The following is a 22,875-nucleotide window of genomic DNA, read 5'->3' as shown; positions in this document are numbered from 1 at the left end:
AGCTCTAACAGCCCTCTCTGCAGGTTGATTTTCATGTTTCCCCTTTCAAGACTGCAAATCTAACTTCCTCTGCTGTTGTACCCTTCCCCAGCCATCCTTGCCACACAGTGCCCTGCAGCCTGTGTAAAATGGTGCTGGTGGTATGGGACAGGGCTTCATACTACAGCAAAGACTTTCCTGGAGTTGTTAGGATAAGAAGAGGAAAAAAATTTTCAAAATATTTAACTTTGTGCTTTGGGTTGCGTGCTGTTTGCATGCCAGGTAGTTCTCCTGTACAACTCTGTGTGAAGGAACTAAATGTTTAAGAGCAGTCATTTTTTATCAATAGCTAAGCAAAGAGCAGTCAAATGGGGAAGGAAACTCTGGCCTGGCTGTGGCATCTTTGTACTCAGATGGTAAGTATGGAAGGAACTGGCTGTTACCATAAAACTCAAATGCAGCCTGTAAAAAGAAATCTGTCCACGTCGCTTAACTTCCAGAGGTGTGGAACAACCAGCGATGTGTTGAAACATTACATTTATGTTACTCGTGTATGTGCCAGTCAAAGCATTCAGCAGATTTATCCGCCAGTGTCTCTGCAAGCACTGTCCTTGGTGTTTTGTCCTGGTTGGTCACTGACCACCGAACAGCACAGGCGCAGATGGTCTTGAAAAACAACAGACAGCCTGGATTACACAGAAGATAAGCTGAGGGGGGAGAGCAAGACGTAAGATGGCAAAGTGTGTGGCAGCTGACCTGGCGTCCCCTTTTCTGCTGTGTTAGTAGGGGGCACGGCGCAGTGAAAAATAGCAAAAACAAAGTGTTTGTGATGGTTGTGCTGGAGAAGCATTGCCTATTTTGATCAGAGGCTGTGGGTGAGGTGGAAGAGGTGCAGCAGCTCTCCCAGCACCCTCACCCACCTCCAGAAGCAAGTGCTGCAGTCTACGCCATTTCACCACGCGTAGACACCGCCAGCGGTGACCCTGACAGCGAAACCCTGTGCTTGAAGGGATTTAAACCCCGTCCTGTGGGTGGAAGCATGCGCAGGGGAAGCCGAAAAGGGGGGAGCCTGCAGGGGGAGCCGCCTCCCCGCCGCAGCCGGGCCGGCCATGGGCAGCCGCCTGCGGCCCGCGGCGCTCTGCGCGGCCGCCCTGGCCATGGCGGGCGGCGCGGCCCTGGCGGCCTGGGCGTGGGTCCGCCTGAGGGGCCGGGGAGCAGGGCGGGGGGAGCCCCCGGCACCGAGGCTTTGTCCCTTCCCTTCCACCGGTGTCGCCCCGCAGGGGAAGCGGCAGGGCAGGCAGATCCTGGTGCTGGGGCTGGATGGCGCGGGGAAGAGCAGCCTGCTGCAGGCGCTGGCCACTAACCAGGTGAAGCGCAGCCTGGCGCCCACCGAGGGCTTCAACGCCGTCTGCATCGCCACCGAGGAGTCGCAGATGGAGTTCCTGGAGAGTGAGTGGGGTTTATTTTACTGCCTACGGGCTCCCGTCCTGCGTGCTTGTGTTTGAAAGCCTCGTATCTCCCCGTGCCTGCTCCGCTAACACAAAGCCGTGGTTGTTTTCCCGATGGAGATCCTGCTTTCCCACCCTGCTCGGTGCTCACGCCTGATAAGGGCAAGCATAGAAGAGGTGAAAGAGGAGAACATACAGAGCTTTCCTTCCTGCTTTTTCTTCAAAAACCTATCTAAGGGACCCTGGAGTCGGGTCAGTGCCTGGTATCGAGAGGCTGACACCCTAACCTCGCCGGTGCCAGCTTTCTGCAGGGACAGAGGCTGCCATTTAGTTCTTCCTGTGCTGTGCCAGGGCTCGCCTGTTGGAGCTGGCGGCTAGCCCAGGAACGCCTCAGTGCCTTTGTCAGCAAGCACAAAGCAGCTGTGCTGTTACCAGGCAGACGGTATTCAGGATGTGAGGATGAAGCCTCTAAGGCAGAGCGTCATTCCCAGTCCTACCGTGGAAGTCTCTGCACCATGCAAGGGAAAACACCTCTTCAGAGATGCTTAGAGTCTGTGTCCCTCCCCTGGTTGGTATTAGACACTTGTATTTCCCACTGGCTTTGCTGGGAGTGAGGTGGTCTCCGAGCTAGAGAAACCCACAGGATTTCTGCTGCTGCCTGGAGGTTGCTTGGGCCCAGTGCAGTGCAGGATGCTTGTTTCTGAGTCAGCCTTCCCTCTCTGGTCCAGGTTGGTAGTGACTGAGATGTGGTGGCTACGATCTTGACCCATGGGAGATGAAATGTCTTAAGCCAATTTCAGCCAGGTAAATCTGCGCATGGCACTCTGATCTGTTATTTACCCAGTCTGTACCATTGCCTAGACCAGAGATTAGCAGCCTGCACTGTGAACGTGCAGCTCATTATGATTTTCAGACAGTAGGGGTTTTATTTTGCCAGCCTGGACAGATAGAAAAAAACATTTTTTGTGTACCATCATGTAAATAAGTAGGTGGAATCTTGCCTCTTCAAGGAGCTCCTGGCTTCTGCTGAGTTGCTGCTACTGGTTTGGGAAAGAAAAAATGTTCACTATGAGGTTGCAGACCCCTGATTTATGCTATGTATGAATGCACTGGACAGAAAGACTAGCAATGAGCATAGAGAACATCCCAGTACAGAGTCAGAGCTATCTGCCCCAAGTGTAAGGTCAGTTACAGTCTGTTGGCTCCTTCCCCCAGTGGCGGACTTGCATCTGCAGACAGTGCTGCACTGGGGCTCTTGAAGATGAGGCACAAACACCCTAGCAGGGAAACATTGCTTCACTTTGTGTGTGCTTGAAACTGGTAAATAATTTTGACTTAAGGCAAAATTGCTTTGAAACAACAAATTTATTAAGGGCAGTGAATTTGATAGGCTGGCTAGCAAGTCAGTTTTGAAAAGAGTTCCTAAATAAGACAGGAAATTATTATAGGGAAACTAAATATATTGCTTTGGAAACTTGCTGCAGTTGGAGTCAAGTCACCCCTGTTTCTTGAGCCTGGTGTTCTGCAAAGTACCTTCACGCACACGCCCCCTCCCTGCCCTTGATTGCCTAGAAGTGATAGACCTGGAGAGCTGAAAATATACAGAATCATAGAATGGTTGAGGTGGGAAGGGACCTCTGGAGATCACCTGGTCCAACCCCCTGCCAAGCTGGATCACCTAGAGCACATTGCGCAGGATGGCATCCAGGTGGGTTTTGGGTATCTCCAGAGAAGGAGACTGCACAACCTCCCGGCAGCCTGTCCCAGTGCTCTGCCACCCTCACCGTAAAGAAGTTCCCTCTCACATTCAGATGGAATTTCCCATGCTTCAGTTTGTGCCTGTTGCCTCTCATCCTGTCGCCTCCCTGAAGTGCTTAATATGCTGTAAGCTATTCCTGCTTCTCTTAAACTCAGCACCACCAATGTTCTCAGATGGAAAACAGCAATCTCAGGCACGTGGCTTCACCACAGAACTGTTATAAGCCCTTGTTTTGAAGGTGAATATCTTTCTTCCATAGCCAACAGAGTCTGGGTAGAATTGTATCCTGTGCAAAGATTTATCCCATCACCTAAGGACAGCTCAAAGAGTCTGTTGGAACTTGATTTTTATCTCTTCCTAAACACCTCTGGTGCTTTGACAATACGAAAGCTGTGGGAGCTTTTGATTTAGTCCCTAGTGTAATGCAAATCTGATGAGAGCCTTCCCCATGCCAGAATTAAATTTCTCTCTAGGAAATTGTAGGCCTGCTTTGTCTGAAGATGAGATGGGCATCCCTGTGAAATGGGGACATTCTCACGTTGTCCTTCTGGACACTGAACCTTTTTCTGCTGTCCCTTCTGGCTTGAGAACAAGATCCATGGTGCAGAAAGCAACCATAAAAAAACAAAACAAAACAAACAAACTCAAGAGCTTGCAATAGAAAGATTTTTATTTCTTTCTGAGCACACTCAAGCCTGCCTCAAGTAGGACTTGACTGAGGAAAATAAAGCTATTTCTGTGCTCATGTACAGTAACCCAAATTCCTTGGGTTTTCAACCCAGAGCCTGCTGTCTGGACCTCTGGGAGCTGTGCTGCTTGGATTATTTGGTGAATCTTGTGTTGCTGTGTTCTCTCCCAGTTGGGGGCAGTGAATCTCTGCGTTCATACTGGAAGATGTACCTGCCCCAAGTGCTGCTGCTGATCTACGTCGTGGACTCAGCTGATCATGCTCGGCTGCCTGTGGCGAAACAGCTGCTTCATCAACTGGTCGAGAACAACTCCACCCTGCCCGTGGTGGTTCTGGCCCACAAGCAGGTAGGAGTTCCCTGCCCTTACTTGAGCTTGGGCTGGCAGCTGCTCTGAAAACAGCCAATAAAGCTTTTCAAAGAAGGCCACACACTGGGGAGTTTTCTGAGGCACCAGCTGACTGCAAAGGAAATTAATCTGGCGTTGAGTTTTGGACCTGTAAGATGAAGGTCCTGCACTCAGAGATGGTGCAAAACAAGCTGTGGGTGGAAATAATGGTGCAAACTGCTGCAGAGCTGCAAGGCTTGAGAGCAGCAAGGGAGACCACAGTTGAACCTGGAATTAGGTTTCTCTTCTGAATAGCTGTCCCTGGATACCTCTTTACCTAGCAGCCCCCACGTAGCAAAGCACAATTGTTTGCTTTCACATCGTCTGTTTAGTTGCTCCTGTGGTTGCTTGCTGTAGCGTAAGAGAAGAGGAGCTTTCTTCACAAGGCAATGTTTTCTTCTGATTTCTGTAAAAGTGTCAATGATTGATACCTGCAGTAGATGACAGAACAGCTGAAAGTCTTTAAGTGCAGATTTATTATTATTATTATTTTTTGGAGCCATGTGCTTGGTTTGTTCTACATTGTTACCACCCAAATATCTGTTAACTTAGATGTGTTGCTAGCAGTCCTTTGTATTAGTCTCATAAGTCTTGGCTTCATCAAACACAAATGCTACTGCTGATTCTCTAGGTCCCTGAGACAGAAGTGCTGGGGGCTGGGAAGGTAACGAGGGAATGACTGTTGTGTGTTTGCCCTGTTCTTGTAACTCTATGTGGGGTGCTTGGGGTCTTGGACCAGCAATGCTTTTTTTTCTAGCTCGTACAGCTAGTCGTACATTATTATTGGAAACACTGAAATAACTGGGAGCAGAGCTGTACCCTTATTTCTTCGGGAAGAAGTCAGGTTAAGGATAAACATTTTGGTTCCAAAGCATTTTAGGGCAAGGAGACACGATCACATAAGGGTACATAGAAGAGCAGTGCCCCCAGATGTTCTGAGACCCTTCCCCTCCCTGAGGAAAGGCTCAGAGCAGGACTGGTGCCGCCGCCTCTCAAAACTAACAGGCTTGTTTTTGGTTTTGTGTGACAGGACCTCGAAGGTGCATACTGCATCACAGATATCCACGATGCTCTGGCACTGTCTGATATCGGGGACAAGAGGAAGATGTTCTTGATCGGTACCCACGTGGCAGAGGATGGCTCAGAGATCTCCTCCAGCATGAAGGATGCCAAGGAGCTGATAGCAGAGCTGTTTTTGGAAATGCAGTGACAGCTCTTTTCCTTCAACACAATTCTTGCAGCTGTGGAAGATGAGGTGTTAGTACGTGGTCGGTTTGCCGCGTGGCAGCTGAAATGTAGAAGTACCTTTTCCCTGTGGGTTTGGAATTCCTCTGAAAATGATGTCTAGTTGGTAAGAAAATCTATTTCATAGTGTTTTTAAAATACCTTTGGAAAATAATGTATTTGTAGCCTATTTGTAGGGGAAAGTGAAACTCTCAGACAGCAGAGTTAGGGGTATGTAAAGCTTAGGCTGAGACAGCCGCTTGCCAGGTTGGAATTAACCATCGGCTTTAATGAACCAAAGTTGTATTCAGTGAATTTAACCTGGCCTGAAGTCTCAGGTTTAAATTGAATTATGTTTACTTCATAGGTAATGGATTTTACAGAGCTCTGTTAGTCGAGTTGTGCTGTTAAAAATGAGACCACCTCTTGAGAGTGCCAGAAATGTTAAGTCCTGTGACAGAACTGCATTTTTGATAGTGACAATTTCTGTTTTTGCTCTATAGGAGCTGCCTTTTAGGGGAATGACAAATTGGTAATTTCTGGAAATTGGGCTTGTTTACAGCTTCTTTAGTGGATGAGAAAGACAAGAAAATTAAAGCAATAAGACATTAAAATTTTCTTTGCTTACAGGGAAAAGAAAAAACACAAAACAGTGCAATTTAAGGTAGTGATTGAAAGCATTTAAGTTAGGCTGGCATCAGAGGTTGGGGGAATCCATCAGTCTGAGTGACTTATTTTGGTTTAGTCCAGATTGTGCTTGAGCAAGCAGTGTCATGGGTGAAAAATCCATCACTTTTGGGAAGTGATTTCTGTTAGCACAGCAGATAAGGAAGATGAGTTGGAAAGGAGCGTTACTTTCTCAGTGGCAGTGTCCTTGTAATTACACTCCAAACAAGTGATTCAGGTTCCAGGCAGTACTGCAAAAGACACGTTTTATAACCAAATGTATTGTACAAGTTTTTTCTAGTTTTGTCCTTTGTAACAGATGCATAAATCAGAAAATTTTACTCTTAATGACTGGTCTGGGTTTCATTTACTTCAACAAGGAATGACACAGCAGACTTTCATGGCCTTTCTTGGACAGCTACCTTTAAAATCATTCTTTTTGCAATTCTGTAAGGGATGGGTGCTCGGTTGGCCTGCCTCTGTGCAAGCAGTCCCCTGCCAGCAGGGCTCGGGCTTCTGCAGGCAGCGGGATTTTCCCTGAGCTTGGGGCAGAGGGAAGCCAATGAGAGCTGGGCTGAAAACCCTGCAGCGTGGCAGCACGATGAAGCAGATGACCGCACACCTCCGAGGCCTCCCAGTGGTGTGGAGGCAAGACAGGAGCGAAGGGAAGGCTGCTGCAGGCAGAGGGGCTGTGGAGGCTCCCTCACAGGCTCCAGAAGAAGGGCAGCTCGGCGGGCAGATGGGTGTGGATGAGCTATCTGCCTCCCTTCGAGGCCACTCCGCCGGTGGCCATCCCCTTGTCCATCCCCTCAGCCCTTGGGGTGGGGCAGGAAGGCGCCTCACAGCCCCTCAGGGCCGCCCGTGGCTCTTGCTGCAAGCTGGGCTAGGGGCTGCCCGTAGTCTCCCTTGGTTTCCTCACACTTTCTGCACGTTGCCACATCTTTGTTTTTTCCCGTTCTCCCTCTTAAAATGTGACGGCTTGGGTTGTGCTTCTGTGTTTAGTTTTACTTCCCGGTGTAGTATCGCTGCTGGGCCTCCCCCGAGGCTTTCATAACTTCCCCTTGAAATTACAGCTGAAGGGGGCGATAACTGGTGCTGGCAGGGCTCGGCCCTGTGGTGCCGAGAGCTGCTGGAGCCCTGCAGTGAGGAGCAGTTAGCAGAGGAGCAGAGTGCTTCATGTGCAAGCACATTGCTATGCAACTGCGCTGAGAAGGTACCAAGGATACCGTCAACAACACAAACAACTGCCCGAGTTATCCCGAGGAGATGCACAAACTCAGCTGCCTCATCGTTATGTCACCCTGAAGAGCAGGCAGCCTGAGCTGAAGATGTTACCTAGGGTTTAAATTTCACTTCCTGTCTTTAAAATCTCTTGCCACTTGTCTACACATTCACACGACAGGTAAGAAACCCTCCCAGCCCTAGCTTCCTAATCCCTAGTGCCCAAGCCGTGCCCCAGGCTCAGCTGAGGACTTATGCTGGATCAGCAAGTCAATATATTGGATGCTGCTGGGATAAATACACAGACAAAAGGATGCCTGGTTTTGTCTTTCCCACTGCTCCTCAGTACGGACAATGTCTGACTGTCTTGCCCCTTCAAAACAGAAGCTGTGAACTGAAATTGTAAGGGACTGGTTGTATCAGATGAATAAATGTTCAGAAATCCATAGGGCCTGATGGGATTCACTCCTGAGTACTGAAGGAGTCAGTGGATATTAAAACTGGGCCTCTCAACAATTTATCAAAGGTCTTCAGAGTCTGGAGAGGTCCCTGCTGACTGGAAGCTAGTGAACATTACACCCATCGACAAGAAAACCCAGGAAACTCCAGCACCATTAGTCTAACCTCAGTGTGTAGAAAGAGTATGGAGAGAATTATCCTGGAGGATATTGAAAGGCATGTAAAGAACAAAGCTGTTAGCATGCGTAGTCAACAAGCCTTCATCAAGAGAAAGTTCTGCCTTAGTAATTAGATCTAGTAAGGTAAAACCATCCTCTTGATGGATGTGAAGGGAAGGCAGTGGCTATAATCTTTCTGGATTTTATAAGGCTTTAAAAAATAAATTTATATTTTTTATAAGGCCTTTGATACCATCCCTCATGGCATCCTTCCAGACAAATTGTCCAGCTGTGAGACGAACAGGTTCACACTCTGCTGGGTGACGAACTGAATGAATGGCAGAGCTCAAAGGGTTGTAGTGAATGGAGCTACATCTTGCCGATGGACGGTCACTAATGGTGCTCCCCAGGGCTCAGTTCTAGGTTTGGTTCTGTTCAGCATTTCAATCAGTGATCTGGATGCAGGAGTTGAACGCATCCTTAGCCAGTTCGCTGATGATACTAAACTGGGAGGTGTTGTCGATTCCCTGGAGCGATGGAGAGTCCTTGCAGAGGGATCTAGATTGGAAAATCATCAACAGCATCAAGGTCAAAGGACAATGCTGTGTTCTGCACCTGGGTGAAGTAATGCCAGCCATGAGTACAGCCTAGGACACGAGTGACCAAAGAGCAGCTCAGCAGAAAGGGACTGGTGCTGGGAGGTTCAGACTGGACATTAGGAAATCTTTTTTTGACTGTGAGGGTTGTGAAACACTGGAAGAGGCTTCCTAGCATGCTGGTTGCTGCTCCAAGCCTGTCAGTGTTCAAGAGGCACTTGGATAATACCCTCAATAATGTGCTTTAATTTCAGTTTAGTGATGAGGCAGTTGGGACTCAATTATCATTTTAGGTTCTTTTCAGCTGAGCTATTCTAATTCTAATTTGCTTTACAAGAGGTTGACTTCATAGGCAGTTGGGACCTTTTAAGCAATGAGACTGACTGCCCCCAGGCAGCAGAAGGAAGGTATTTCTGTGCCTGGCTGCAGCAAGGCCTGATTTCCCTGGCTGGAAAGCAAATGCAGGACCAAATGGCAGAGGCTGCCCTGGGACTCTCCCTTCGTCAGAGAGGTTGCTCAATTCCCTCAGGTTGCAGAACTGCTGAAGATGCATGCGTGGGGATATCTGTCTATTGGTGCTGAGCTTGGATGCGACTGTGTGGTGGATCGGTGCTGTCTGGGGGGGGGAAAACTGATGAGCCTCTGGAGAGCCGCTTGGCTGAAGCTGCTGAAACTGGTTTGGAGCTCCTGAGACGAGTGCTGCCGTCCTGAGCATGTCCCGTCTTGAGCTGGAGGCAGGGGGCCAACATCCCCCGGGCATTCCCACTGAGATCCCGGGGAGCTGTGTTGGCGAGCGGCGGTTAGGTGTGACAGGGAGATAAATCAGCAGGCACCTTGCGAGGGAGGGAGTGTGGAGTGAGGATGCCCTGGCAGCAGCCTGCCAGCACCAGGTCCTCGTGGTGCTCTCTGGTAAGTATTTGCTGCTGCTGTGTCCCACTAGAGGCTCCAGTACCATCAGAGAAACCACAGAGGTGTCCCCAAAGCACTGACCATCGTCTGTCAGCGGACAGTTGGAAGCGTGCTGCCTCCATGGTACCTTTTAGTAACCAGTTGTACTGTTGACACCAGCTGTTTCTGTTTGTCTGGGCTGGCAGACTGTCTGTCCATCTCCTACATGCTGGGGTTGTGTGGCAAGCTATGAAGCAGAGAAGTACGTTCCCCCTTTCCTCGTCGTGTCCCAGAAGGTTTGTGTTGCCTGCAGCGAGGACAGAGGTGCAGATTTGTGTCTCTGCAGTCTGAGAGAGAGCCCAAAATCCTGGTGAGATCACCAGGTTGAACGGAGGGAAGGTTGCTTGGAGAGAGGTCCTTAAACACACTCTTGCACAGGGTGGAGGTACAGATGTGGGTATTGGAGAGAGCATTATGGTTTGAGTACAGCAGTAGTTGTTTCACGCTTTGTTGGTTTAACTGGGTGTTTAAGGACACGTCTGTCCATTTCTGCACCTCTGGCAGGGTACAAGAACTGGCAGAACCCAAGCCCTGTGCAAACAGTCCCAGGTGAGAACGCACCCAGAGAGTCTGGCTTGAGGACCAGGGCCTGACAGGGCCTTGGCCACCAGGGACCCACTGGCTTTGTCATGCCAGTGCTTCCCCCCCAAAAGCACTCGTGACTCCGAGAATGGGGCCAAGCTATGGCTCAACAAGCTGAACCACGTTGAATCACCCCACCATGGGTGTCACTGTGCTCCAGAAAGGCTCCACAAACCCACGATGCTGCTGTCCCCTCTTGGGACTGCTCTGGTACCCTCTCCCACCATGGGAGAGTTCATGTTGTCCCTTCTCCGTGGGGGATGAGCAAATCCTAATTTGCCCTGGGCTTGGGAGACTAACCACTAACGTACTGGAAAACCTCACCCACTTTCCATGGCACACCCTGACCGTAACGTTGTTATTGTTTCTGCTGTCATACCTGTGGCGTGGCTAGGTGGTAACGGTGAGGCAAGAAAAATGCAATCATGAAACTCCTGCAGGGGTTTCAGAGACGGAACGAAATGACCCTTTTTGCACATCCACTGGGAGCTGTGAAAACAGATGCGTTGCTTGAAGCCTCTTTTCTGTTTTGAGGTGACAGCAACCCACCTGCACAGCATTAGGGAATTCAGTGCTGAGGAAGGTGAGTGCTCAGGGAAAGGCAGCAGCGCTTCACAGCTGTGGGGAGCCATAGGGACTGTGAGTGTGTCCCACCCTAGGGAGGAAAAATGATCCCACTAAGGACATTACACATTTGTACATATTTCTAAAGTTGCATTTCGCACCCTTGACGTTCTTGCTAGGCTTGTGTGGGGAAACCAAGAGACAATCTGGACCCTCTCAAGGGAAGCTGCAACAGCTCAGCCATCACCAAGAAGAGTGGCAATAGCCAAACCCGAGCAAGACTCCGGCAAACACCATGGCAGGTCAGTGGCAGGTCAGTAATGCACGTTCTGGGGAAGGCTGCAGCTCAGATGGTGCTCTCTCAACAAGGGGAAGGGAAGGTGCCATCTCCTTGCCTGCCTGGGCTGCACCATGGGCAGTTCCGTGCTGCTAAGAGCCACCACGCTGTGCTGGCAATTGGAGCAGGGGCTGTCTGCAGCAGGGAAGAAAGTGCTACGGGAACATAGCCACCCTGAGTGATCGACTTCCAAAATGAAGAGGCACTGAAGAATTGCTAAGTTTTGGTGCCCTTATTATTTCCTCTTCCTGGTTGAGGAAAGGGCATGGGGTGGTTGCTAGTTTGACTAGAGCTGGGGGTTTGGGTGGGCTGTACCAGTAGTCAGCCTTGAGCTCAGTTTCCAAGCACGCGGGGGCATTTTCCTCTGCTGTAACCCATTCCCCCCAAAAACCAAAACCACCTCTGTGGGGCACGAGCCAGCAGCTCTCTTCATAGCAGCCCTGGATGTTTTGCTGTCTGTGGGGCTGATGTAGTCACTTCTTGGGCAGCAGAGTGGGACAGGAGGACAGGTTGGGGGACTGCTTAGGCAGTAGGTTCTTCTTCTGCAGCTTGTCTGGTGCCAGATAGCTGTGGATGGGACCATGTCCCACCTGTGAGTGACCAGTCGCTGTGAACCCGGGTACACTGAGCTGCAGGTTGGTTGTTCTTGGATGCTAGAAGCACCTGTGAGGTGCTTCCCGGGGAAGCAGTGAGGACCTTCCTCCCCATTCTCCCACAGGTTTCCAAGTTCGCTCTGCAGGCCGTTGCAAGCCCTCGGACCCTAGAGCTGGCTCGGGCAAAAAGACTGCACCCTGACTACATGCCCCCACGGGATGCTCAGTGGCCAGTGTCAAAGGCTGCGAAACAGGCAGTGGCCACACCAAGGCTTGTAGAACTAGCCCAGCCTCGTAAAAGGTAGGCACTGCTCCCCTGCCGTGGGCAAGGCTCGGTTGTCAGCCCCTTTAGTGCCGTGGCGCCTTGTTGGGTTGGGTTTGACACACGTAATTGAGCCCCGTTTGTCAGCTCCCCAAAGGCCTGGGTTTTACATGGTTGGATGTGTCAGTGCTACAGGAATTCTAGTTTCAAAAGCATCTTTGAGGTTGAAGGAGAACTAAAAAAGAAGGAATAAGAACTTCACAATACTAGTAGGAATTACCGGTTGTAACATCTCAATTATTAATTGCAATTAAAAAAAAAAAAAAATCAACCATCTGACACACGGTGAAGTGCAGCACCTTCCTTTTGCCCAGCATGGTGTAGCTGGCCTCAGCCCAGGCCGTAGGAAATCCTGGGTGGGATGTTTCACAGAGGGTGAGGGCACGCTTGGCAGCTGTGATAGCTTCAGTGGGAAAAGGGGTTCCTTCTCTCACTAGTGTCCTGATGACAGCAGTGGAGGCAACGCTGCTTTTTTCCTCCTTTGATAGGGACAGGCAAGACCTGGGTGGAGATGTCAGCAGGAAGCTCTGAGAGCCTGGTGTGACCTGCTCTCTCCTCACTCCCTCAGGCCTCCTATGGACTTGACTCATTTCAACCCCGATGCGTTCACGGTGAAGGAGAGTGCGAAGAAGGCAACTTGTTCTGCTCGGATCCAAGAGCTGGCTCATCCCATTAAGCGCTAAGCTTCCTCAGAAACACGCTGCTGCTCTTGCTGCCTGCCCCCACTACCCCTTGGAAGATCACCTGCTTTGGGTTTTGCTGCAGCTGGAAAACCTCACGGACATGCAGTGCAGAGGCAGCACCCAGCAAGAGTGCTTTCTGACAAGCAGCTCCTTTTTACCGGGGTAACTTGGGCAGTTAAATAAAATAATCGTGCCTTAAGAACAAAATGCTTACTGGGGAAAAGACCAGAATTTGACCTAATGCGGGAAGCCTCTTCCCTTAGGGAGGATTGTGTCTGGGGTTTATCACTCTCGTTTTGCCCTAAAAGTCAAAGAAGTAATGAAATAATGGTTGGGGGAGGCCAGCCTAGGAACTGTTCCTTCCCATAAGTGTAGCAAACTAAGGCTGACGCTGTGCAGGGTGATGCAACGCAGCTCCTGACCTTGTGTTTCAAAATGTTTGCTAAAGTTTACAGATCTTAGTGGCACTCAAAGTTATGTGATTGTGACAGAAACAGGGTCACTGGGTAATGGTGTGAGTTATTTTTTCGCCCATGTACTGTCCTGCACTACTCATTATCACCAGCCTCTGCCCCCCCAGGGCCTGGGCTGTGTGTGGGACTGTGTGGGCTGCTGTGGGTGCCCTAGAAGAGGAGGTTGCCCACCTCTTCAGGCTCTCCCTGTGGCAACAGGGAAAACCCAGGGTGGCTGCTTGAGGCTGCCCTAGCGAAGTGTTGTCATCCCAGCTGGGTTTGTCTTCTATTACTGGGGCAGGGAGCACAGACATGGACATAACACAGCTCCTTTCACCAAAAGTCTTTGGTTTTTATTTACACATTGGACAAAGAAAAGACCAGTTCTCTCCCTTTGGTGTCCTGTAACAAAAATACATTCATTGTGTCTTGATCTGATTATGATGTGGATACTTGGTTTGGCAATATCCAAACATCTTGGGCATCTTAAGCTCACCAAGACCCCACAAACAACACATCACGTTTTCCAATTGCCCTCCTCTCAGGATGTTCTGTACACTAAATCATAAAGAAAATAAATCTGTCTTCCTGCCTCCTGTACTTGAACCTTTCATAGCAGCTGACAAGGGCATGAGATGGCCTGGCCTGTGCAGCTCTGTTAATAGATAAGAATCATTGAACTGGTTATGCAACCACCAGAAGCTGTATACACATATACATATATATTTTATATATATAGCTTTTTTTTTTTTCTATAAATAAACATTATGTTAAATACCAGGGCATTATTTTGCATCTCAAAACTTTCTGCAACAGGAAACCCACTCTGAACATTGTCGCCATCATTTACAGCAGGCACGGAGACCGGAGCAGCATCCTCTAGTCCCTGACAGAGCCGCTTTCTGAGGGCAGCCCTTCAGACTTCCTCCACTGTGCCAGGCGCTGCTTGAACCATTTCTGGAGGGAAAAAAAAAGAACAAAACGCAACTGAGAGCACTGGGCTGAGTGCTCCTGGGTGGGTCAGAGGCAGCAGGACAGCCCTGTGCTCTGCTCTGGTGAGGCCGCACCTCGAGCACTGTGTTCAGCTTTGGGCCCCTCACTGCCAGAAGGACATCGAGGCCCTGGAGCGTGTCCAGAGCAGGGCTACGAAGCTGGTGAAGGGCCTGGAGCACAAGGCCTGTGAGGAACAGCTGAGGGAGCTGGGGGTGTTTGGTCTGGAGAAGAGGAGGCTCAGGGGAGACCTCATTGCTCCCTACAGCTACCTGAAAGGAAGGTGTGGGGAGCTGGGGTTGGCCTCTTCTCGCAGGTAACTAGTGATAGGACTAGAGGGAATGGCCTCAAGTTGTCCCAGGGGAGGTTCAGGTTGGAAATGAGGAGACATTTCTTCTCAGAAAGAGCAGTCAGGCATTGGGACGGGTTGCCCAGGGAGGTGGTGGAGTCACCATCCCTGGGAGTGTTCAAGGAAAGGTTGGACGTGGTGCCTGGGGACATGGGTTAGTGGGTGACAGTGGTGGTAGGGGGATGGTTGGAACAGATGATCTTGTAGGTCTTTTCCAACCTTTATGATTCTATGATTCTCTCCTGACCAAATGGTCTATCACCTATGTGCGCACTTCTTTTAAGCCTTGCTCATTCCAGACCTTGGCAACCTGGATGAGTTCTCATTTTATTGCTGTGAGTCCAGATTTTTCTTGCAAACAGAGTAAGAGATTGGCTAAGCAGGATGGCATCTGTTTAAGTGGCTGGAGCATTGAAGCAATCACCACAGGTCCAAAAATGACAGAACCAGAAGGTAACCTGCTTCAGAAAGGATGAGAGGGAAACATAGTGGCTCTCTGCAGACTTAAGGACAAATAGATTTTTTAAATGGGCTAAAAGTTATCTTATTCTTCAAGTAATATGAATGGTTATGTTATTCTATAGTGACTTGGCATCCCTAAGCCAAGATCTGCTGATGCCACTTCGACACAGCTGCAATTTGAAATGCTGGATGCAATGGGGGTAGATAAAGAAAGCCACATTGGCTCCATAAGAAGAGAGGCATAACTTGTGTGTGCTGGAAGCACGGCTCGGGCTTGTCACTGGGAATGTGCCTATGACTTCTACAACTTGCTTTGTTGCTGCTCGTTTTGTTGCTATATTTGTTCATGGCTATTTCTGAAGCTGTTACAGTCACTAATGATACAACCGTGGTGCACAGGAGAAGTGTCCCTCTTGCACTGGTGCTGCCTTGGACCACATCCAGCTAGATGATTGCCCATCTGATCTCCTCCCAAGAATTTCACTTCCTGCCCTAAACCACCGTGTCCTGTTGACTCCGTACCTCTCTGCATTTCATTTTTACTGGTATTAAAGTGGTTGCTATATCTGGCTGGCAAAGCACTCCAGATGCCAGGAGGGGTGATTCTGTGTCATACGCAATGCAGGCACTTTGCAGCTCACCACCCCGGTCTTCATCCTGTCCCTACCATGACCTTTATCTCCAGATATCCAGGGGCACTCTGGATTTGTGGAAGAAGAAAGGCTGATTTTAAGATATCTTCAGAGGGGTTCTGGGCATATGTGGCCTGAGTTTACAACCTGCTCTAGGGGGAATAAAATGCAATGACATTTCTAAGGTGTTTCAGGGCTGCTGCCTCGAAACATCTGTACACCTGGTGCTAGACAAAAATATCTGCCAGTAGAGGAGGGTATCTCCTTTTTCACTCCAGCCTGGGATGATCAGTTACACCCAGCATCTTTCCCAGCAACAGATTAAATGCTGGCATTGTCTGCTTGACTCTCATATTCATGGGCTTTGCTAAGGGAGAGCCAGACTTGGCAACTTGCTCCAAAATGCTGCGAACATTTTTTTCTGTTTGATTTCTTTTCGATAACCCTGAAACACACCATGGGGCTAGGAATTTATTCAACATCTGCATCAAAACCAGAGCTGCACTGCAATCTGCAGGCTGCAAGGAGCTGTTCTCCTTTGGCTCCCAGCACAGCCTGCAGGTAGCCAGATGCAAGTCCCCGGCAGTGGCAGCCTGTCTGTGTGAATGAACACTTCGAGGCCTCTGTGTCTCCTGGAGAGGCTGACAGACCTGCCCAAGATGTGTGCTCAGGGATGATGAACTAATGAATGATGGGAAGCGTGCACAGCCTGAGTGTGTCCCACAGCACATCCTGCAGGCGTTGCATCTCTCCTGCACCTGTTTTAAAACGAGTGTAGTTTCTTCCAGCTATGAAGCCAGTCGTGTGGGCACTTGGGACTGTCAGAAACGGGCTGGATGGAAAGGACAACATGCACAGGTGTAAATTAACGGCCCTAGAGGCAGTGACACACGACAGATGACCTTACTCTGGCTACAGGGAGCACTAGCTTGGCCTCCTGGTCCGGGCTGGGGCTGGGGCTCGGGGGCAAAGGGACCACAAGGAACCCAGTGGGGCACCAGGCTGCTATGTGGAAAGCCGTGGCTGTGGGCCAAAGGGGCTGTAATTACAGGGGAAGGGGCTTTGGAGATGCAGGGGCAGAGTAGGCAGGAGGTTTGTGGGGCACAGAGACATGCAAGGGAAGCAGAGCCGGTGTTAAGGTGGGGGCGAGGGGTGCACACTCACCAGGGTCTGCTCCTCGGAAAGCCCAGTTTCAGCTGCAATGAGGCACAGCGTGGTGGGGTCAGGATGCTTGTTCACCTTGCAGAAGTTGTACTCCAGGATCTCCAGCTGCTCCTCGGTGGGAGTCACCGGCTTTTCGGCGTCCATTTCCTTCTGGGCTATGGGGCCAGGCACTGTAGAGAGAGGCCAGGATTACTGCCAAGACCAAGTGGACACGAGGTCTGTACTCGCTGAGCTCCAGGCATCCCAGTCACCACCAGCTCCCTCTTCCCCAGCGGCCTCTGGCTGTGGCAGGGCACAACTCCCTTCCCAAAGGTGGAAGCAGGGCTGGGAGCCCTGTCCCCTGCCAGCAGCACCTGCCTCACTTTCCTGGCTGTGGCAGCAACACTCCCAGCCGAGCCGCCTCACCATCCCTAGCTGGCAGGAACTGCAGCCTCTCCTCTACCGAGCAACCTCTGCTGGCTGCTGTATTTATAGCCCGCCTGACTCCCGCGGAGATGATTCCTGTTTACGGCCGTATTTAGGCTTGGGCGTCACTCGGGGCTGATGTCACAGCAGCGAGCATGTTGGGGGTGTGTGTGTGTTACTTTCAAGTCAGTAGTTTAAAAAAAAAAAACCACCAAAGAACCCTTCTTTATCTTTTTATCTTTTGGGACGGTGTCTGGCATCCAGCCCAGCGATTTTGTTTTTTCTTTTCTCCCCAGCCAGCAGGCAAAATTGTGCAGGGGAAACACAAGGCAAAGGATGCAGGACCTGTTAGGAGCACGGGCACAGCAATCACTCTGTTTTCCCTCCCATTCCTCTTCCCAGCAGCATGGCCAGACAAAACTGGAGACGAGCTGCTTTGTTTTTACTAATATTTAATGCTATCGTGCATGGGGATATACAGTTAGTCCCGTTGTTCCTCAGTATCACCAGACTGTTTGTTTTTCAGTGTTCAAGTAAGGGGTCAGTCTTTGGAGTCACACAATTTGCCAAGCTTTGCACAAATTTCTGGCAGGCTGGGCACAAAAGCACAAGCAAATGAGTCATGTTCCGGGTAAGTCTCACACCCCTCTTCTGCAGGGCTCCAGGTTTGCTCCCAGGTGACAGAGGGTCAAGCCTGCCAATTCGGTCAACTAAAACGAGAGGACAGATAAGCCTCTTGACAGTGAACTGCCTTGGTGTTTCCGAAACCAAACCGTGGGTGGTGGCAGGGGAGGAGCTGGATTCAGAAATGTGGCTTTTCTTGATCTGTTCTGCTTCCTGAGCCACTCAGCCTGTGTTTGTCGGGTGGGCTGGCTGGTGTCGCTGGCTCCCCACTGCTGCCAGGAGCCCTTGGCTTGCTGTGGGTCTCCTCTGGACCACCCGCCTCTATGTCACAATCCAGCTTCTCCTTCTCTTTCTCCCTGGGGATGTAGCCTAAATGCCTCCACTGTCCTGCACCCCTACTGTGCAGCATTGCACCTGCCTGTTACCCCAGCTGACGGGTTGCCATAACCCACCCTGTAGCCTGGGGTGTACCGAATGCCTCAGGGCTCTCACCTTCTGGCAGCACCACTGGGATAGGGCTAAGGTCCAAAACTGCTTTGCAGCTTGCAGGGAGCCAGCTGTCCTGTTCACAAGGGGCTGGGGAGATCCCTGAGCTTTACCCCGAAAACTAAATGCTCTGCTGAGCCTTATCTGCAAGAAGTTGCATTGACTAATAACAGGATCTGCTAGCATTCACACAGGGTTAAAAAGACCAGAGCTGCTCATGAAACAGCCCACTCTTCTTCTCAAGTCGCTTGGTAAATACTGACTGTAACACAGTGGTTGCATAAGGTCAGAGCTCCTTTCAGGGCGATGGAGAGTGATGGAAAACAGCATCGTTCACCACCAGGAAGAGACCAGGACAAGATCACCCCCAGCACCCAGGCACCACAGGCTGAGCTCTGTGGGGTACTGCAGCCACTGGACACGGTTCAGAGGTGTCCGCACGGGGAGAGGTCAGGCCTCAGGCACCGAGCCTGGGCTCCCAGCAGCAGCAGGGCCCGGTGGTTCACAAATCATCGTCTGCAGCCTGCTCAGTTAGTGTGCATTAATGCGTCTGCATGGATTTGCATAGGAAACGCGTGCCTCGTAACTCTCCTGTTTCATCTTTGTGGCTGCTTCTGTTTCTGATAATCCCCAATTTCCTGAGGCGTTTTCCCATAGGGCACAGATCTTCCACCTGCTGGCAGCTTGGGGTGCCCTGGCATACGGAATAGGATACCTGATTTTTTTTTTTCTTATCCTCTCTCTACCCTTGCTCTGGAGGGAGAACGTTTGCTGCTTCTTGAGGCTGTGAGATGGCTTTCAGGACCAGGTCAACCTCCTGCATGTCCTGGAGGGCTCTGCGGGTCTTCTCACATGGCTCCCCTGGGGCCCAGAGGTTTTCAGAGGCCACATGCCACATGTGGCACCCTGCACAACACCTTTTAGTTGCTAAAAACAGGCAGTATGTGACAAGACTGGAGTACACTAAGAGTTCCTAAATATCCTTGTTGGCCTCACCTGGACCCCTAAACCCATTTAAGCCCAGGCCCTGGCTTGAAGCCTAGCCTTCAGGCTGTACAGGACCATTCCCTTGTTCAGGAAAGATGTTTTTCTTGCTTACATTTCTTAAAACCTGGCAGAAATATGGAGAATTGAGACTGTTTTGCTCATCTGCTGAAAAGCACCATGCTAGCTTTTTTTTTTTTTTTTTTTTTTCTGCCTAATTTTTTACAGGCGTTGGAAAAAAATTGCTTTTTCTAGCATGAAGCATGCAAGCTACGTATGCAGCTCTCAGAAAAGCTGGGGTGCTGTGGTGTTTGCTGAGCTCTGTGAACAGCCCCATGCCTAACATTGCCTTTCCTCAGCAGCACAGGCTTGAGTTTGGTGGCGGGGGGTGACACACCCAGGCAGAAGTGGTGGTTCCAGAAGCACAGTGAAACCACAGCACCAGAACAAAAAGTGTCTGCAGCTACAGAGCCCTGGGGAAGTCACACTTCATTCTGATCATCTCGGTTTTAGGAAGGGCAGTGTGACAGCAGCCACCAGCTGAAGCTTGCAAGGGTTCTGCGGTTGCAGATGGCTATAACCAGCACTGCTGTGTGCATCGAGACTGTGCAGGGAGCACCTGGTTGTCTTAGCATGGCTGGTGGGTTATTTGAACGTCCCTCCACATCCACCTGGGAACTGACAACAAGCAATGACCAGAGGTTGCAGCAGGGGAAAATGTTAGTACACCCTGCGGGTACTGGCTGGGAACCCAGCTCTGGCCTGAGATAGGGGAGGGCATCAACCCTCTGCCTCCCAAAGGGGGCAGCTCAACACTGCTGGTGCTTGTCAGCACCTACTGTCCTGGCAGAAAGCAGCTGTTTTTCCAGAAAAGAGATGATCTCTGCTCAGCTTTGCTTTTTTTTTTTTTTTTTGAAAGACATGCACAATAGCTGCCTGGCTGCACAGCTTTCCAACCATTTACTGCTCCTGAAGCCCCTGGAAAACTCTCTGGTCAGAAGCTCCTGCACAGCTGATGGGCCCCTGTGGCCCCTTCCCCAGCGCCCTCCCCACCGTTAGGGCTGAGAAGGGACTGGAAGCATCTGTTTTTAGCTTGTGACTATTTCCTGCCACTGCAGAGATCAAAACAGCGAGCCGTCCTCAACGCAAACAGGCTGTCCTGTCCTCCCTCGCTCTGCAAAGCTGTGTCCTGTCCCGAGCTTTGCTCTGCCTCCTGCTGAGCCGGGGCACGGTGGTGGATAACATCAGCCAGCACAGCACACAGGATGAGGTGGGGCTGAGGCTTTAAAAATAAACCAGACCCCACCATAAGGAAAAAAACACCTGTCATGCATCCTGTAAGCCTCCCATGCAGCCTTGTCGAAGATAATATCGGATAGGAACAGCACGAACAGTGCAGCAGCTGCTGTAGCTGAAAGAAGTCCCCGTGGTACATCTAGCTTGGGCTCTCTGTCTGCCTGCGTGCCCCTCCGGTGCCCCAGCCACAGGGCTTTCCCGTTACAGCCCTCTGGGTGCTGCTCCAACCTCCCCAGCAAGTTGCTCACCTTGTCCCCCAGCCCGTCCCCGAGTCGCCCCAGCACCCTCAGCTCAAAGCTCACACTTACCTGGAGCTGGCAGGCACCAAAAGCGCGTGAAAGAAAAATAAAATAAAATAAAAATAAAGCCCGCAAGTCCTTGGGTGACTGCTTAAATAGCTGCGTGTGCGTGTGACAGGCGGGGGCCTGAAAAACCTGCCGCAAATCGCAGGAGCTCCTAGGATCCGCAGCTACTCTCTGGGCTGGTAATTCAGGTTTGGCATCTGCTCTCCTTGGCAGAGCTCAACGCGTGGTTATGTGTGCTCCGGGGCTCTGGGGATGGGTGGCACAGGGAGGCGTCCAGGCTTGTCACCGCCGTGCTGGGGGACTGTGCCCTGCAGCGGCTGCTGGGACCTCGTGCCCAGGGGCTGCTTCCTGCGGGGTTCGGGGAAGGGTGAACGCACGCTGCAGCAGCGGAAACGGTGCTCAGAAGTTCATCTGTTTCAGCTGCTCCTGCTTGCCTCCACGGGTCCTGCACGACTGCACCCTTGGGCAGGCTGTGCCCAGCTCCCCGCTGTGGGCAGCCCCGCTTCTGGCTTTGCTGATGGAGCATGGCAGCAGAGTCACTGCCACGCAGGGTTTTATTCTCATCTTACTTTAGTTCCCCGCAAATGGTTTGTCCAGGCTTGATGTTCCTGGCTGTAGTATGTGCTGTGATTCTGCCAGGCTGGGGAGGGGCTGGATCAGGTCCTGCATCAGGTCCTGGGTCAGATCCTGGATCTAAGCTGCTGCCGCAGCCCAGGTGCCCCTGTGGGCACAGGGCAGGGGTCTGGCTGGGGATGGGAAGGGACAGGGCACCCCCTTGTCCCAGGGAACTGTCCTCTTCCTGATGGAAGGTCAGGGGGGAAAAGAAAAATCTTGGTGCTTGGGGAGGAGTTGATTTTCTCTCAGCTCACAGACAGCTGGAAGTGGATGCTGGAAAATCAGAGAGGAGGGAGAAAGGACTGACAAGAATCCCAGTGAAACACAAATAAATATGTGTTTCAGTGGCTGAGCTTATCTGACAGAGCAAAGGAAGACTGGCACTGCATGCAGAAAGCTGTCTGTCTGTCTGGAGCCTGGGGCAGAGCGGCAGGGCTATTTTGGACAAACCCAGGCAAAACCACCACCACCACCAAAGCTACTGCCATATGTTTAGCAATGAGCCAAAACTGTCCTGAACTTTGAGTGGTTTTGTAGTGTGAGGGGACACGTGGGCCACGGCATGGGTATTGCAAAGGCATGGGTATTGCAGAGAGATCTGTGCCAAAGGGCAGGAAGACCAGCGCCAGTTTTCCTAGTGGGATGATGCTGACCAAGCAAGAGTGCTTTTGCTGCAGTTACACTGTCTGATAAACCAAGCGATGCTGTTCGGTTGCTGCTAGAGGAGGTTTTGGGGAGAAGACTTGATCCTGCATGCCTTGGGCAGGCACCCAGCCAAGGGGATGTGCGGTGTGTGTCTGTGGTGCTAAGCAACAGCAGCATGGCTTGCAATGGGTGGAGGCAAGCAGGTTGGAAGAAAAGTCTGGTGTGACACCTGGGTGGCTGGAGGAATGGGGATGTGGTCAGGTTGCAGGCCCCTGCTGCAAGGTACAGCCCTAAAGTTTGGCCCCAGTGTGCGAGGTGCAGGCAGAGACCTCACAAGGTGTGATGCCACGCGCTTGCAGCAGCTGTGGTGGGTATCGCTACCTGCCTCTGCTCGGCCCTGCCACCTGCTCTTGGGCACTTTTGGCAACAGGACAGCTGGGAAGATAGCCCAGCCCAGAGAGGTTTGTTCATGTTTTTATGCTGTCTGTTATTTTCTTCCACACATGTGCCTCAAACATTGCCAAATAGGAGTACCTGGTCCTTGGGAACAGGAAGGACTCCTCTCTTCCCTCGTTTATTACTGTCAACAGAGAGAATATCTCTAATGTGGAAAAAGAACCCACAACAACAACAAACAAACAAACAAACAAAAAACCCACACCATTTTACTTAGCCTCTGAATCCAGCCCGGACTTGCACAAGGAGTGCTGGTAGCAAAGTGTTTCAGGCTGAGACAAGCTGCCGAAATGCTGGGAGTCCTGCAGCGACGGCGTGAAAGTCACATCCTGATTCTGTCTGTGTCCGAATGGCAAATGCTAATGCCTTCCTGATCCTGAAATCTTTAAGGATTTCT

At 50.9% G+C, this 22,875-nt stretch overlaps 3 protein-coding genes across 6 annotated transcripts; 2 read left to right on the top strand and 1 right to left on the bottom strand.

Annotated features, from left to right (window-relative positions):
* Positions 1-1,088: 1,088 nt before the first annotated feature.
* On the top strand, positions 1,089-6,697 carry ARL9 (ARF like GTPase 9; the record flags this gene model as incomplete). The annotated part of the gene is made up of 3 exons (XM_082758551.1): positions 1,089-1,428; positions 4,046-4,221; positions 5,291-6,697. The coding sequence occupies 3 exons, from the start codon at positions 1,089-1,091 to the stop codon at positions 5,468-5,470; spliced, it is 696 nt and encodes a 231-aa protein (XP_082614677.1). The 3' UTR covers positions 5,471-6,697.
* A 4,251-nt stretch (positions 6,698-10,948) lies between these two features.
* On the top strand, positions 10,949-13,315 carry SPMAP2L (sperm microtubule associated protein 2 like). The gene is made up of 3 exons (XM_082759115.1): positions 10,949-10,991; positions 11,734-11,909; positions 12,499-13,315. Exons 1-3 carry the CDS (start codon positions 10,974-10,976, stop codon positions 12,611-12,613), a joined length of 309 nt encoding a protein of 102 aa, XP_082615241.1. The 5' UTR covers positions 10,949-10,973; the 3' UTR covers positions 12,614-13,315.
* A 453-nt stretch (positions 13,316-13,768) lies between these two features.
* HOPX (HOP homeobox) lies at positions 13,769-21,043 on the bottom strand. Of its 4 annotated transcripts, none has more exons than XM_082759118.1 (3): positions 20,766-21,043; positions 16,663-16,832; positions 13,769-14,022 (listed from the first exon to the last, which is right to left on the bottom strand). In XM_082759118.1, the coding sequence occupies exons 2-3, from the start codon at positions 16,804-16,806 to the stop codon at positions 13,945-13,947; spliced, it is 222 nt and encodes a 73-aa protein (XP_082615244.1). In that variant the 5' UTR covers positions 16,807-16,832; positions 20,766-21,043; the 3' UTR covers positions 13,769-13,944. The 4 variants fall into 4 exon arrangements, with proteins under 4 accessions (XP_082615244.1, XP_082615243.1, XP_082615242.1 ...); XM_082759117.1 differs by lacking the exon at positions 20,766-21,043 and adding an exon at positions 17,020-17,150; XM_082759116.1 differs by lacking the exon at positions 20,766-21,043 and adding an exon at positions 17,016-17,094.
* Positions 21,044-22,875: the final 1,832 nt, after the last annotated feature.

Source organism: Aythya marila (assembly GCF_965140915.1).
Source record: "Aythya marila genome assembly, chromosome: 4".
NCBI classification, from domain to species: Eukaryota; Metazoa; Chordata; class Aves; order Anseriformes; family Anatidae; genus Aythya; species Aythya marila.
This window is presented reverse-complemented; position numbering and strand designations above follow the sequence as displayed.